Below are 15772 nucleotides of genomic sequence, written 5' to 3' on the forward strand. Positions count from 1 at the left end.
ATCAGGTCAAAGAACTCAGCAGCTCTAGGCACCACCATAGCAAATTATGCTCCCCTCCTCCGCAGCCAGGTTAGGGGGAGACAGCACCCAGTTCCTCATACAAGTCCATGTTCTGTGGTTGTGGGATTTCTAAGGGGTCCTGCTTCCCCCTCCCAACCCACCTTATCCATTCTTATCCCTTCAGAATAGGCAGGTTAAACATCATGGAGCAATACCGTTCTGTCGGTACTGGTCTCTGTGTACGCCCGACCAGCTCTGTCATCGAGAAAGAGGATTGGGGAGACTCCTTCACTGATCACTTGGAAGAAGAGGACTGATTCTCCGGAGCGGTGCTCGGACCTTCCTCTCAACAGAGGCCGGGATCAAGACAGATAGACGGGGCGACCTTCAAGGCACCAGGCTGCGAATAGATTTAGGGACCGTTGCCTCAAAAGTTTCGGCACCCTGGCCCGGCAATTGGAGCACGACTGTCGTGGTCGCACTCCAGGCACCAGAGACACACTAAGTGGGGGTCCGTGACTGACTTGGAGCAGTGACAGGCGCCGCACGGCTTGAACCCAGAGGTCTTCTTGCTAGACATTCCTAGCACAGCAAAAGAAGTCGACAAAAATTGAAAAGTCTGTCAAAAAATGACCGGGGGTAAGCTCTGACAGATCTGCGCCGGCTGGCACCGAAAGAAGAGAACGGACGTCACCACACCAAAGTGGCGTTATATTGACTATGCATACGCCATGATAACGACGAACACGACGTAGTGCAGAATCGACCGACGCCACCTACCGGCACGCAGAAGTACTGCTAAGAAAAATCTTCCGGACCCAGCCCGACGCCTAGAAGTTCAAAGGTCAAGAATCTGTGGCTCGATGTCTCTATCAGATCCATAGGCTGCAAAATATTTTTCTTATAGGACTCTGCAGGCATTCCTGAAGAAAGGCTAACAGCTACACTGAATTAGATATATTGTGAAAAAGTGCTCCTGGGTCCCTGCACATGGGCAGGACTATGCCATGCTTATGACTATAAATGGAAATCCCCTACGAGAGAACCACTGTTACAGGTAAGTAACTTGTGTCTTTTGCAGCCTGAATTTATTACAAAGGAGTTATAACTCTTGCCTTCGTTTTAATTATCTTTATTCGGTGTTAAAGCAACACTCATGCTGCTGTCCCACAGATTTTTTCAACGCACAAATACTGCTACAAATACTGTATTTTCCAAAGGGAACAAAATTGATATGAATTGTTGCTTGAGGCCTGCAGAGAGCATTGCCAAGACATTTCACTTTTACATGTAAAATACTGCACAATCAAAGAAGAATTTAAGGCAAGCTTAAAGTGGATCAACATTCTGAACATGCAAAATCAGGAGGTTTCTATCACCCATGTAATTGTTCCTGGGGGTCCTCTTAGCTCTCTGCCTTCTTCTACAGCAAAGTAGGCCCCTCTGAGGTCCATGGATGAAAAAATAATCAGATGGCTTGGCACACAAAGGGGAAATTAATAGCCTACTTTCGAGGAACCTGGTTTCACCAGACACACCCATCTCCAAGGGGGGGGGGGGGTAAGTAAAACAAAAGAGGGTAAAACAAGGCCTTTCAAGCTACAACCACTAAACAATGGAGTATGCCTAGCATGTGAATCTCGAAGTGATTCATGCTGCAAAATCCGCATTGTCTCACTTCAAGTTTGAGAAGTTGGCACTGCTCGCGGATTGATATTTGCTCTGTTGAAGGCACTTTCCCTTGTGAACCCGATGTTCCTTTTAGATGAGATACATTGTGTTGGAGAATATGTGCAGGGAAACGGGAGCCTGGTTGCTGTGGGGGTTGTGTTCTTTTGAGGCCATGCGCATGTGAGGACCTCCATCTGTATTTGTATTTTCTGAGCCCTGTTGATCTAGCTGTTGGTGTGGGAGCCTTGTCTCTAATCTAATTTTCTTATATATTGTTTATTATGCATGCAACCTATATGTTGTTTTCCTAGATATAACACATTTTGGCACTCTCCGATTGTCTGTTCGGGTGTGAAAGATACCTGTTCTCCGCATCCTCTCTTTTCCTTGGTACCATCCATCTCCTCATAATATGGAGAGCATTAAAACTTTTGGATTCTCCGATGAGGACTTTGCACGAATGATAGGTTTAGCGGCAGGTAGCGATAAACAGTTTTCTTTATCCAAAGGTCTTGAAGGTGAATGGACAAAACTCTTCAATCTAAGGAGAAAAAAAAAAAACGCACTGAAGCCCATGCTAATTTTATGCTCCAGTATTTGAAGGCCGGAACAATCCCGTTTGGATTACGGGTCCGCAATATTCCAGGGCTATTTGTAGAAATCAGACAATTCCTTGAGAAATGGGCTTTAATATCAAACAGATGCTCAAGGGATTGGATGATGTTAATCGAGACTGCGAGGGAAGTCTTAGCCATCATGAATAAAGAAATAGAAGAATAGGAAGAAAAACTCAAAAAAGACAACTCAGTTGAAATGGCATAAAAAAAACTGGAAGAGATCGCCCAAGAACTAGATTCCTTCTCTGTCTATCTCCTGAAAAGGAAAACTGAAAAACTGAGAAAAGATATCAGGCTATTTTCCCAGGAACGGACATATCGTCACTTATGTCCAATTTCTATAACATATCGGATACTAATGGGCCCAGTAATGGCACTATGAGATGGGGGAATAAAAAGATCACCGCGTTCTGACACCACGGATTCGGAAGGAGAAGGTCCTGTTGACTACGAGACGAATTACAATCCGAACTACCAATCCCGACATGAATCATTTGTTAGACCGGCTATGCCTGATCATTTGTTAGGCAACCTCAGAGGGAACTATCGCCCCAGAACCAGAACGCCTCAATGAGGAACTTCCATCAGGGTCAACCACAAATGTATATACAAACCAGACACAATCAGTACTGGAAAACACATTAAACATACCTGTGTTCAATTTATCTGTCTCTAATGTTGACCCTGAAGTAGTGACCCTCCTATCTAAGGACATTTCTTTTGTTCCTACCACCTCTTTCAACAAATTAGAATTCATGAAAGATCTCTATTCCTTTTTTAGGAAAATCAGGTTAAGAAAATGTTTTCTTAACAGACAATCTACTGACTATGGATAATCGTTCACGACGTAAGCCCCCCTCTGATTTTACCCCCAGCCTTGATCTTGTTGGATCGGAGGTCGGCATTTGAGAAAGCGGTTCTACTCAAAATGGCCAGAACCATCAAATTTGTCTCTAAGCCTGCTAGTAATTTGTCGTCTGTGGAACATAGTGCTTTGAAATCCCTAAAAGAAAACAAGCAACGCACCATCAAGCCTTGTGATAAGGGAGGGGGTATTGTTATTTTCAACACCCCAACATATATTGAGAAAATGAACACCCTTTTGTCATCTACCAGACACTATAAACGTATCATTAGGAACCCCGAACCCAATCACAAACAACGCATTCTAGCCATGGTTGAATGTGCGGTTGAGGAGGATTTCATCTGCACCAAGGAAGCTGAATTTCTGACACCTAGCTACACTCGTATGCCCATCATATACGGGGTACCTAAGACTCATAAAAATATCTCTAACCCACCTCCAAGACCCATTGTTTCCACCATCGGTTCGGCCATCGAACATCTCTCCAAATATATTGACTGCTTCTTGAAACCGTTGGTGAGCAAACTTGAATCTTATGTGAAAGACAAAGGCCACTTCATCTCAAAGATCGAGAATATGCCCTACGATTTTGAGAAGGAGCTCTTGGTCACTTTGGACCTGGAATCTCTTTATACGAATATCCCACAGGAAGGAGCACTGTTGGTGCTTCAAGAGATTCTAGCTTTGGAAACAGATATGACCAATGCCCCATTTATCATCGAATGTTTAAAGATTGTCCTGAGTGAAAACTATTTTGAATTCAACAATAACTATTTCCATCAGATAGAGGGCGTCAGCATGGGGGCCTCTTGTGCCCCCAGCATAGCCTGTCTCTATATGGGACGCTTTGAACAGATCAATATATATAACGAAATGGCGCCCTTCTATGAAAACGTTCGAGCTTGGTCTCGATTCATTGACGACATCTTCATCTGGAAGGGGGACCAAAGATCCCTGGATGAATGTGTAGCCTGGCTGAATGCAGCTGACATTAACTTGAAATTCATGGTCCACTTTAGTAACCAAGATTGAATTTCTGGATTGAACATCACCAGAAAAAACTACTTGTTTCCTTGTACACCAAACCTACAGCTAGAAACACTTTGTTACAATACGGCAGTTACCACCCTAGATGCCAAAGGGACAGTATCCCTTTTAGCCAATTTCTCCGTATTCGGAGGAACTGCTCCGATATCAAAGATTTTCTGATTCAGGCTGATATTCAAGGAAAAATTACTTAGTCGAGGTTACCCGCCTAAGTTGATCAAGAATCCCCTTAAAAGAGCCAGATACTTCGACAGAGTCCATGTTCGACACCAAGGAGATCAACCCTGTGGACAAGTTGGTATAGGTTACCAAACATTCCAACATCAACCACAAGGTCAGACGGACCATCAACTCACTATGGTATCTCTTAAATATTGGCAACGATGAAAATAAAATCCCGAAACCTCTTTGCCTTCAGACGAAATAAGACCCTAAAAAAACTTTCTAGTCAGAGGAAAAATCATGGATAAAAAAGCCCCCGTTCAAACTGCCATCTCGAGCCTAGAACCCATCAAGGGGAACCATCGTTGTGGTACTTGTTAGGCATGCCCCAATGCGATTGTTGGTAAAACCATCAATTTTAATGACCGGTCCATTACACTCCATGAGATGACGAACTGTCGCACTTCCAATGTGATTTATATCATCACTTGTCCATGTGACCTAATATACATTGGAGAGACAGGAAGGGAATGTAGAGTCAGAATTGGCGAACATAAGTCCAACATTTGCATTAAAAAAGTCTCTGCTCCACTGGTCAGTCACTGGCTTGACAAAGGCCATAATGACACGTACCTGAAGTGGTCCATTCTAGAAAGGATCGGTACCCTCCCTGGCAGAGACCCTAGCCGCATTAGGAAAAAGAGAGAGACCTTTTGGATTTTTTATATGGACTCTGTTCATCATGGCCTGAATGAGATTATCCCATGGGAAAATTCGATTAACTAACTTGCTGCCCTTGTCCTCATTTGTCGATTGGCCCCTCTAGATTAGTTGTAAACTGTAGGAGTGGAGGCCATACGCACGCGCTTTGCCTTCGCTGATACTGCTCTTATGATTAGGTTTATTTAACTCCGTTTGGTTGTTAACTCTGTGCAGAGTTGATTTGAGCACGTCGATTTGCGATTCCCTATATATCCTTTCACCATTTGGTCTCTTTGTCTCTAAAGGCCATATTCATCGTCTCAACATGGCCGCTATAATACCATGCAGATTAGCACTTTGTTCAGTTCCAGTCCGATTTTTATTTTTATTTCTATAGGCTTTGTGTCACGCGCCCCCATTGGAGTACTGGGAATCTGTGACACGTTAAAAAGGGCGTGACCTACTGGGTAATTTATCCAGGGCGATTTCGGCACGCTGCCTGACCTGCGATCGGCGTTTTGCTATATGGCGGAACTAGTATAGACAGGTAAGATCTTAATCATGTGAGGTGTCGCTATCTATTCCCTATAGCTCGACCGCCAGCCCCATGCGACTGGGAGATATATGCCTTGGGTGCTATAATCCTTCCCCTAGGCTGAGGGCTTTATATGTTCTATTCGTTGCTCCCGTCCCCACCTGTTCCATCTTCCTTTCCTGTCTGTGTTTGTTTGTTGGTTTGTAGTATTTTGTCCCTCCGTTGGACTTCTCACAAACCCTTTCTTTTCCCGACCTTCTTGGTTCCCTATCCCCTGGGAGACTACACCATAGTGTTAACCTACTACCTTCGTTGATTTGATCCCATAACTATCGCTGTGCTTGACCCTAGGATTTTTGGGCCATCTACGATTTAATTTATCTGGTATGGCACCTCATTTATATCCCATAAGAGGTCGCTATCATTTGTTTGAATTCTGCAGTTATATAGTGTCACTCTTTTCCTCCTAGTCAGAAGTATTTTTTCCTTTTGATGTAGAAAATATCCGTTGCTTTAAAAACACGATATCCATGACCCTGATGAAGCCCTTGCGTCGCGGGGCAGCTGATCTGTGAACCACCTGTATTCGTGTGGAAACCAGTTTGCATTTATCACCGCCCTGCCGCAAATCGCAGGTATGTCTGAAATACCCATATATTCCTCCATGAATATGTTGGATACGGGATCTTGTCCCTGTGAAGTAAAATTTTCCTTCTTAATCAGTTTTTTGCAATTTATTCTATTTGTATTTCCTCAGATCTAGCTGCACCTTCCTGAGCTATTCTTTTTAAACACCGCTAAATGCATTTAATCCTACTTGATCTGCGGGACCAACACGTTATAGAATCCTTCTTGCCATAACCAGTTACCCGGGTAGGTCCCTGTGTAACTTAACATGACATCCCTTCCTTCGTTTTCTGGACGAATATTATCTAGTGCAGATATTTGAACAGATTGTCCCTTGATTAATCTTTTCTAGATTGGACAAGCGGCCAGTTGAGTCTCTGAATATATATGCACATCATCCAGTGAAGATGTGCACATAAACCCATATTGTTGCGGATTTACTTTTAAAAGTATGTATGATGAATGGGACCCATATAGCTTGCATTTATACATAAATAATTTCCCTGCCTATTGACTTCGAACACGGGTGCCATATATGCGGGTTGCTGTCTTTCTATCTACATATACCTAACCTCACAGACTTCTTGTTTTTCTTTATTCTAAACCTGGGTATAATATATTGCCTTGACTATCTTCATATTGGAGGTTTCTCCTACACATGCTTATTTTTGGTACCTATGGGACCTTTCATGAAAATAATGCTATAGATATCCTTTTTGATTCACTTCTGGAGCTGATCCTTCTGGACAGATTTGTAACACTAATGATACTGCATCAATGTACATGTATATTTATTTATTGTTCATATATGTGTTTGATTGATTCTAGGTTTGGTTCATGTCCCCCACTACCTATCGGTCTTCGCCCTGATGAAGGTGGGGCCCAGTTTTGGGTCGGATACCGAAACGCGCGTTGGCGTTTGAACTTTCGGCATTTCTCACTCTACAATATCTTTATCTCCTAACTGGATGATATACGAGTTAACCACCTAGATGATCTCATCTGGAAGTTTCTCCATCCAGACCGTTATTTGTTAGCGTGATTGCTGACGGAATGAATGTATGTGTGTATGAATTTAGTGATGTGTGGGACATTGAGTATGACTTATGTAGCATATCCGTTTTTCATTATTTAATGTTTTTATGTGTATAATTTAAAAAAATCTTTTGAAAATGCTGTATCCATCAAAATAAATAAGAAATATATTTTTCTATCTATCAATGTTGTGATGCCATTATGTAATCAGTTTGTCCATTCCGCTCCAGTTAGTGTTTGTCTTATCTAGGGACCTTTGTTTTAGGCGCATTACGATACAAACTTGGCGGGTGTTTCTCTTAGTTGATTTTGACAGGGAAACGGTCGTAGACCGGTCATGCGTTACACTCTTTACAATACGAGTATTATTCAATAGTCCAAGTACAGAAAGATGAAAATCTTGACAATGACATGGACAGCTACAACTGCAATGCATTTTGAGAAGGTCTGAGGAACTGACTTCAGTGCTACACTGTGTACTTGCTTCTAGTGTACGGGGCAGACTACAATTATGAAGCACAGGAAATTCCTACGGTTTGTAAAGTGGAAATATGCATCCTGCCCACAGCAGGGCTTAAGCAGACCCTCTTCCCATTGTTGACCCTATGACCCTCTGGCTTGGGATCAGATCTTGAGACATGAGGATCATGTTGAATCGGTTTACATATCTGTTCAACAGGCATGAGGTCACAGCCGCTGTCAAGATATTGAATTCAGCCACCTCCAGTGAGCCTGGCACTAGAGGAAGAAAAGGACTGGTCAAAGCTCTGGTTCAAGGAGTCTACATTAGTAGTGAGCGTATGAGAAGAGGTTTTCTAATGGTACATTCATCCAAAGACATTTCGAAAAGTGGTGATGTCATAGGAATCACAGCAAGCGTGACCTCAATGTTGAGGACCATGGAGCTATGCCGATGTTTTGGCAATGTTTACCACAAGTCCAAGCGCCATCACACCAACAGCAAAAGCAAAAGTGCATACACAGTATTTTTCGGCAGTCCAATGTACCATTTTTGAGTGTATAACTGACAATTAAGGACATTACATATACACTTGATGGATACGTCTTATTTCAAATACAATAAATCATATCACAAAAATATTAGACTGTCACTCATAGCAAAGTTAACACACAAATATCAAAAGCATACGCTATAAAATAATGTGGGGGGTCATCCTTCACAAACGAAGTTGCAAGATATCCGCATTTGGGGTAAATCCATGATCAAAATCCAAACTACTCCCACCCCCTCACTCCTTAAATACAAAAAATATTCTACACATCAATAATATGCCCCAGCACCGATCTGAGCCACTCTGATTTTTACAGCGAAACCTCTGGGCTGCAAGGTACCATCCTATTCCAATCTTTAATTCAATTCCCGTGCTCAACTGTTCTTAAGTATTTGAGCAGGTATCCTAACCTGCTTTCACCCCAGATGCCTCTTTCCACAGTTCATCCGGTTCATCGGAGATTTCCACTTTAAGTTTTGTTGGTTGTTGATTAGAGGAGCATATATTCTTCAGATCAATTCTCTGGTGTTCAACCTAGAGCGGAACCTTTCTAGGGGGGCTGAATGTCTATGGACGCCATTTTAGTCTTCGGGTGTAGTACCAAGTGTCTGCGCTGGGCATAGGAAAGTCCAACTCTAACCCTCAAATGAAGTTTTGCATTCTAAAAACGATCTTTTGTCCTTTATGAACATATCTGAGCACGAGACATATCCCTCACCTCCATCTGCTGTCTCCTTTTCATCCGTAGGTGGAGAGAACAGGGGTTCTGGTGCATCAGATTTCAGGTTTCCTGGTCTGTACTGCCTGGGTCGCCAAGGGATGTCCCATAATTATCTCCTCACCAAGGCATGTTCCTTATGTAGCTATTGTTTGGTCTCGGAGAGCACATTCAACTTACATTCTCATTAGACATTTTAATATGGCCGGGCACTCCAGACCTCCCTTCTCCTGTGTGGTGGTAGGCTCAGATGCCTCCTGAAGCCCACAAGTGTAGCCCCTCAGTGCTCCATTTCATCCTGCCGTGCTACCCCCCCCTCTTTCCACTGCGGAGGCCCAGACTGCAGTCCAACCAGTCCTCCCTGGCAGTCTCTTCACATCTTCGCTTGTTGGTAGCAGGCCTCCCTTTCCTCTAGCTGCGTCTCACTCAGTAATTTTCCAGAGTCTCACAGCTCAGGTCGAAGGTCTCCAAGTTCTGAACTGCCCAGTTGCTTCGGTCATCTACAGCTCCTTTCACCAAGGCAGCAGCAGTCCTTCACCCAGCACCAGAGGAGATCACCAGGCCTCAGAGACCTATGATCTCGCCATTTTGTCCTGGTTGGCTGCCCTGTTCCTAGACCATAACCACTGGGGTACAGGATGGGTACAGGGGACATCACTACTTTAGGCATCACCAGGATGAAACTACTGCTCTAAATCCAGAGACTTTGCTGGGCTTGATAGCACAGAGGACAGAGCCACAAAGTTAGTCTTCCCAGAGCGCCATCTTCAAGTAGATTCCCACTATGTACAATTTTTACCACCAGCCCAGCCTCCATCATAGGCAAAGTACACAGATCGAGTTCATTCGCACTTCAAGCTCCATCACATAGTAAAAGTCGGAGCATCATTATGGACCAAGATCATGGGTATAGTGTTTGTGAACAGTATTAACTCCATCACAAAGTAATGCAAAAAATGTTTACTGGCAGCCTGAGCTCCATCATTCCCAGGGACCTAGGGAAAGGAATCAAGCTGATTTCCATCACAAACACAATGGAACACGAAAAAGACAACAGAAAATTCTTCATGCAATCAAGGAATGGGGTGTGGGAGGAGAAATGAACAGACACAAATGAATAATACCAAAGATGGAGAAATCTGATCAGGGAGGGAGGGCGATGTGCCAGCGGCAGGATAGACACTTTCAGGATCCTGTGAGACAACAAAATAAGAATGGATAAGAAACTGGGAGTGGTCTTAAACAGCAAGACCAAATGACACAAGAGTGACCTACCGAGAGGTCAGAAGACAGAAGGAAACCAAAGGAGGCACCAGCACAGATTCCTCTCTACAGAGAATGAAATCAGAGGGCAGGTTAGTAGCTAGTGAGCAGCTTCAGGTAGCATTACAACAGAGCTCTGCCTACTGAGTGAAACTAGATGGTGTTCACCGATAGTGCAAGTTCACAAGCAGCATTAGGATAGATCTTGGTTCTAGGACCTCTGAATACAAAGGGTGCATTAAGAAAGAGCAGTGTGATCGCAGAGCAATAAACAGAAGGGGACGACAGAGTAGAAACAACTCCACAGAGACGGTGTTAGTACAGTGGGAAACCTAAAGGTGTGCCACCCCTACAGAAGTAAACCACAGGTTCCCAGGGAATGCACAACCACAAGAAGTGTCAGTATAGAGCTCGCCTTGACAGAGTGAATCCAGAGATTGCGTCTGTATGACAAATAAACAAAGTTGGATTGGCACAGTTTGCCTTCAGAAAGTGAAACCAGAGAGCGTTCTTCACAAACAAGTACCCCACTTTCGGTAACTCCTTCTGCTGGATACACAACCCCACTACAGATTCCTCACCTGTAGAAAACTTCCAACCGCTAGACCGGACCCGGAAGATTTTTTGGCAGAGCCCCTGTGATGTGGTAGGTGGCGTCATGCAGCTCCACATTTACTCCGCTTTGCCCTGGAAGTATCGACTGGAGCTGCATTTCATTTCCACCCCACACACTGACATCAGTGTCTTTCTGGACAATGTCCGCACCCTCAGACACGGAGCCTAAAATATATCAGGTGTGCCAGCGTGCAGATCTGATTTAAGATCTTTTATGATGCCAAAGAGTCAGAGCGTGGGAAGTGGGAGGGTGGTGTGGAATCTACAGGAGTATCCACTAGACGGTAAGTAGCGAAATGGTTACTTACCAGTACGAGTAGTTTTGCAGCTTAAAGAGTTCTCTGGATTCAATTGCTGTGCATTATTCCGCCATCTAGTGGTTGGGTCCGGAATAGTTGTTTTTTTCATTATTATTTTCTCTTGTTTTGGACGCTGTATACCACCATATAGCGCCAGGTACGTCCCCCGTGTGACGTCAGACGGCGCCCTGGAGGACATTGTGCGTGGTAGCCATCTTCGGATTGTTTTTTCCGTTTGTGTTTAAGTTTTTTGTCCCTTGTTCATTTAGTTAATTATTGTAACATGCTTCCCCCACCGGTTTGCATTCCTTGCAGGGGAGGCAGGTGAATCGCATGTGAATCCAGAAAACTCTTCAAGCTGCATATCTACTCCTACTGCCAAGTACCCATTGCGTTTTGCAGCGTGAATCCTTTTCTTGATTCGCATGCTGTGCCTCAGATCGCGTAGCTGTTCCTCCCATCTTGGGGAGGCTGTGGTAAGAGGAGGACTTACGGACAGGTGTTGAAGTACTTTGTCTTATTTGTGCTTCCTTATTCATTTGTATGTCCACACAGTAATGTTTGGTGCAGGTCTGTCGCGATCCCCATGTAGCTGCTACACAGTGTCACTGGGCACACTAATCATAAAAGCCAGGGTTGCTCCCTTCTTTCTAGTGGCGTGAGCTGGTGGTAGTGCAGTTAATTCCTTGTTAGCTGTGGCATAGCATAGTTGGATGCTTTGCACTATCCATCGTGAGATTGTTGCCTTTGTAGCAGGCGTTCATGTGTTGGTATGTGCGTAAGTAACAAATAACTGTTTGGATTTGCAGGTTTGTTCCGTTCTCTGTAGGGAGTACAGTAGAGCTCTCCTTACATCCAGGGTATGGAGGAGTCTTTCTCCCTTCGTTTTGGGGTTTTTGAAGAAAACCGGGAGGAGAATACTTTGACCTAAGTGATATTTGGATACCACTTTTGGCAGGAACTCTGGGTTTGTTTTTTAAATAACTTTGTCCTTGTGGATTTGTATGTATGGTTCCTGTATGGTTAATGCTTGTAACTCACTCTCCGTAAGGATGTTATGGCAATGAGAAAGGCTGTCTTTAAGGCGATGGGCTCAAGTTCTGTCTTATGCACGGGCTCAAAGGGTTTTGCCATCAGTTGCGTGAGCACTGTATTTAGACTCCACATGGGCACTGGTGCTGTTCTAGGGGAAGCAATTCTTTTTCATTTTTCTAGAAGTTTGACAGGTTTTGTGAAGAAGCTTTTGCATGTTTTCCCCCCGGTGTATCCTACAATAGCAGCGAGGTGCACCTTTATGCTTGAGTACTTGATGTGGATGTCTAGGAGACGAGTTAGATGGGTGAAAACTGTTTGTGGTTACAGCGGAGGAGCAGGTAATGGAGGTGAGGAAACGGTGGAGTAGGTACCAAGGGAGGCCCAGGCCTAGGCATCACTGTAGGTTGCAAAAGACAACCTTTCAAATGGGTCCATCATTTCTTGGAAAGCTGACAAAAGTGAGACTGGAACCTGCATGACCTATACCATAAAATGGAAGTTAATATGAGATAGGAGGGTTATAAACCACGAAGGTCTGGGGTCGATACCTGGTCCTGATGATTCTCCTTAACTAGGGTTGCACCTTCAAACTCCGGGACACTAAACGCATCCATTGGATTAGGACTGTAGCCAGTCTCCAAGGAGTCTTGTTACAGAGGTCTGTCTCAAATTCGGAGTCTAGATTCAGGGTAGATAGGCTTGGGATCACCTTTAAGGGTGAAAAGGTAGTTTGCGTAGGAAAATATGTCGTCAACTGTGTTGTTGCCCCTATTTCTGATTTGCCGCTCTCTGCGGTCAGACATCGAGGGATCAGTAACGAGCAGAAGGGCCCTCTCTGGAGTGGAGATCTCTGCGGTCAGACATCGAGGGATCAGTAACGAGCAGAAGGGCCCTCTCTGGAGTGGAGATCTCTGCGGTCAGACATCGAGGGATCAGTAACGAGCAGAAGGGCCCTCTCTGGAGTGGAGATCTCTGCGGTCAGACATCGAGGGATCAGTAACGAGCAGAAGGGCCCTCTCTGGAGTGGAGATCTCTGTGGTCAGACATCGAGGGATCAGTAACGAGCAGAAGGGCCCTCTCTGGAGTGGAGATCTCTGCGGTCAGACATCGAGGGATCAGTAACGAGCAGAAGGGCCCTCTCTGGAGTGGAGATCTCTGCGGTCAGACATCGAGGGATCAGTAACGAGCAGAAGGGCCCTCTCTGGAGTGGAGATCTCTGTGGTCAGACATCGAGGGATCAGTAACGAGCAGAAGGGCCCTCTCTGGAGTGGAGATCTCTGCGGTCAGACATCGAGGGATCAGTAACGAGCAGAAGGGCCCTCTCTGGAGTGGAGATCTCTGCGGTCAGACATCGAGGGATCAGTAACGAGCAGAAGGGACCTCTCTGGAGTGGAGATCTGTGGTCTTCAATGATGGTTCCGCCATCAACGGTCCGGTCATGGTCAACAATGATCTTCCACAGTCATAGACCGCGCTTGCCCCGTGGACGTCAATGAAAATGCAGTGGACGGCAATGTTTTTTCTTTAACCCTGAGGATGGCATTTGAGACCGGGCCTCAAAGGACCAGATTTTGCTGCTGTGTTTTTGCACAGGGTTAGTGTTCCTCCTTCCTGGAGTGTTTTACAGAGGAAAATCCAGGTTTTTTTTTTTTCTGGGGGGGATGATGGCGGCAGGGCCTTTATATTTTAAATCCAACTCTGGAAACTACACATTTCCTTCTGTGTGATGCTTGTGTGTTCGTGTAATCCTTCCCCTTGGCAGCAGGGTATTTCTTCTGTTCCAAAACATACAATGCCATTTCCCTGTCTTTCAAGGTCTTCGATGGAAAAATCTGACAAATATAACAGCGCCAAGGCAATAAATACATTGACTGTGTGGGTTGTCAGTATACATCTTTTTCTGACCACAGGTAGAGCAGTGTTGGAAAACCGATTACTTCTGAGCCAGCTAGGAGGATAGTTGGTGAAAAGTCTAACTTGTCCAGTTAATGGGTAGGATTCAAAAAAATGACCCCAAACAAAATGCAGTATTCTGAAAGCAGAAGGTGGGGCTGGTCCAGTGCCAGGGTAGACAAAGCAGAAGGTGGGGATGGTCCAGTGCCAGGGTAGACAAAGCAGAAGGTGGGGCTGGTCCAGTGCCAGGGTAGACAAAGCAGAAGGTGGGGCTGGTCCAGTGCCAGGGTAGACAAAAGCAGAAGGTGGGGCTGGTCCAGTGCCAGGGTAGACAAAAGCAGTAGGTGGGGCTGGTCCAGTGCCAGGGTAGACAAAGCAGAAGGTGGGGCTGGTCCAGTGCCAGGGTAGACAAAGCAGAAGGTGGGGATGGTCCAGTGCCAGGGTAGACAAAGCAGAAGGTGGGGCTGGTCCAGTGCCAGGGTAGACAAAAGCAGAAGGTGGGGCTGGTCCAGTGCCAGGGTAGACAAAAGCAGAAGGTGGGGCTGGTCCAGTGCCAGGGTAGACAAAAGCAGAAGGTGGGGCTGGTCCAGTGCCAGGGTAGACAAAAGCAGAAGGTGGGGCTGGTTCAGTGCCAGGGTAGACAAAGCAGAAGGTGGGGCTGGTCCAGTGCCAGGGTAGACAAAGCAGAAGGTGGGGCTGGTCCAGTGCCAGGGTAGACAAAGCAGAAGGTGGGGCTGGTTCAGTGCCAGGGTAGACAAAGCAGAAGGTGGGGCTGGTTCAGTGCCAGGGTAGACCAGAATGGTAACAAGATACGTTCATTGATGCATCAGAGCAGAGCTCTTCTTAGGGACTCCAACAAGACGCGAGGTGGAAATCTGAGCTACGGGGGCCTCTTGGGCCACCTCACTGGCTGGGGTTCAGACTAGTTTGAAAGAGGGGATATACTACTAAACAAACACTTGAGGCGTATGGCATTTTAACAGGGTTTACTGCAACCCAAGATTACCGGGGAATCCAGCTTGACTGGGAGCGATTCAAGCATGTGAATATATGAACGTCCAATGCAGGAGGAGTAGGAGCTCACTCTAGAGCTGGAAAGTGAAAGGAGAGGAACCGGTTCTGGCGCGCACTAGTGGCCGCAACAAGAAGCTTCAGTCACTCATGGGGTGGAGCGACTTAGACGCCGAGCTGCACAACGCCACCTCCCGACGCGCAGGTGCAATGACGAAAAATCTACTGGATCGAGTCAGACAACTGGGGATATTCTACAGGTGAGGAACATCCAGTTAGAAGTATCCATCAGAAAGTGCAAAGCATTAGCACAGAGCTTGTGTCTATGAAGACAGACAATAGGGAGACCTGTGTATAAAGCAGAGGGTGTGAAACCAAAGCAGGCTTCAGCACATGCACCCCGCCTTCAACCGCAGAGCAAGACGCAAATCAATATAGAATCACTCCTACAGAGGCAAAGGAGAGGATGGATTAATGCCGAGCTCTGCCTCGGAGTGAAATCAAAGGAGGTGCCGCACAAAAACCACCTGCACACGGAGAGAGTAAGTAGAGCTAGAAACAAAGGGAATATCAGGAGAGAGGCGCAACTACAGAGAGGGAAAGAGCAGCGCTTTAGTAAAAAGCTCTATTCCACTTTTACAGTGAAAGCAGCTAAAAATGAATC

At 45.4% G+C, this 15772-nt stretch overlaps 1 protein-coding gene across 4 annotated transcripts in view; it reads right to left on the reverse strand.

Annotated features, from left to right (window-relative positions):
* The window catches only part of KDM5C (lysine demethylase 5C), a 601345-nt gene that overhangs the window by 421794 nt on the left and 163779 nt on the right, over positions 1 to 15772 (reverse strand). For 2 of the 4 annotated variants that reach the window (XM_085629900.1, XM_085629899.1), the window contains exon 6: positions 10117 to 10185. The exons of the other annotated variants lie outside the window; for them this stretch is intronic. In XM_085629900.1, the coding sequence (XP_085486026.1) occupies positions 10117 to 10185 (69 nt within the window). The remainder of the gene's footprint in view (positions 1 to 10116; positions 10186 to 15772) is intronic. 4 annotated transcript variants of the gene reach the window in all.

This window comes from Triturus cristatus, chromosome 10, assembly GCF_964204655.1.
Source record: "Triturus cristatus chromosome 10, aTriCri1.1, whole genome shotgun sequence".
Taxonomy (NCBI): domain Eukaryota; kingdom Metazoa; phylum Chordata; class Amphibia; order Caudata; family Salamandridae; genus Triturus; species Triturus cristatus.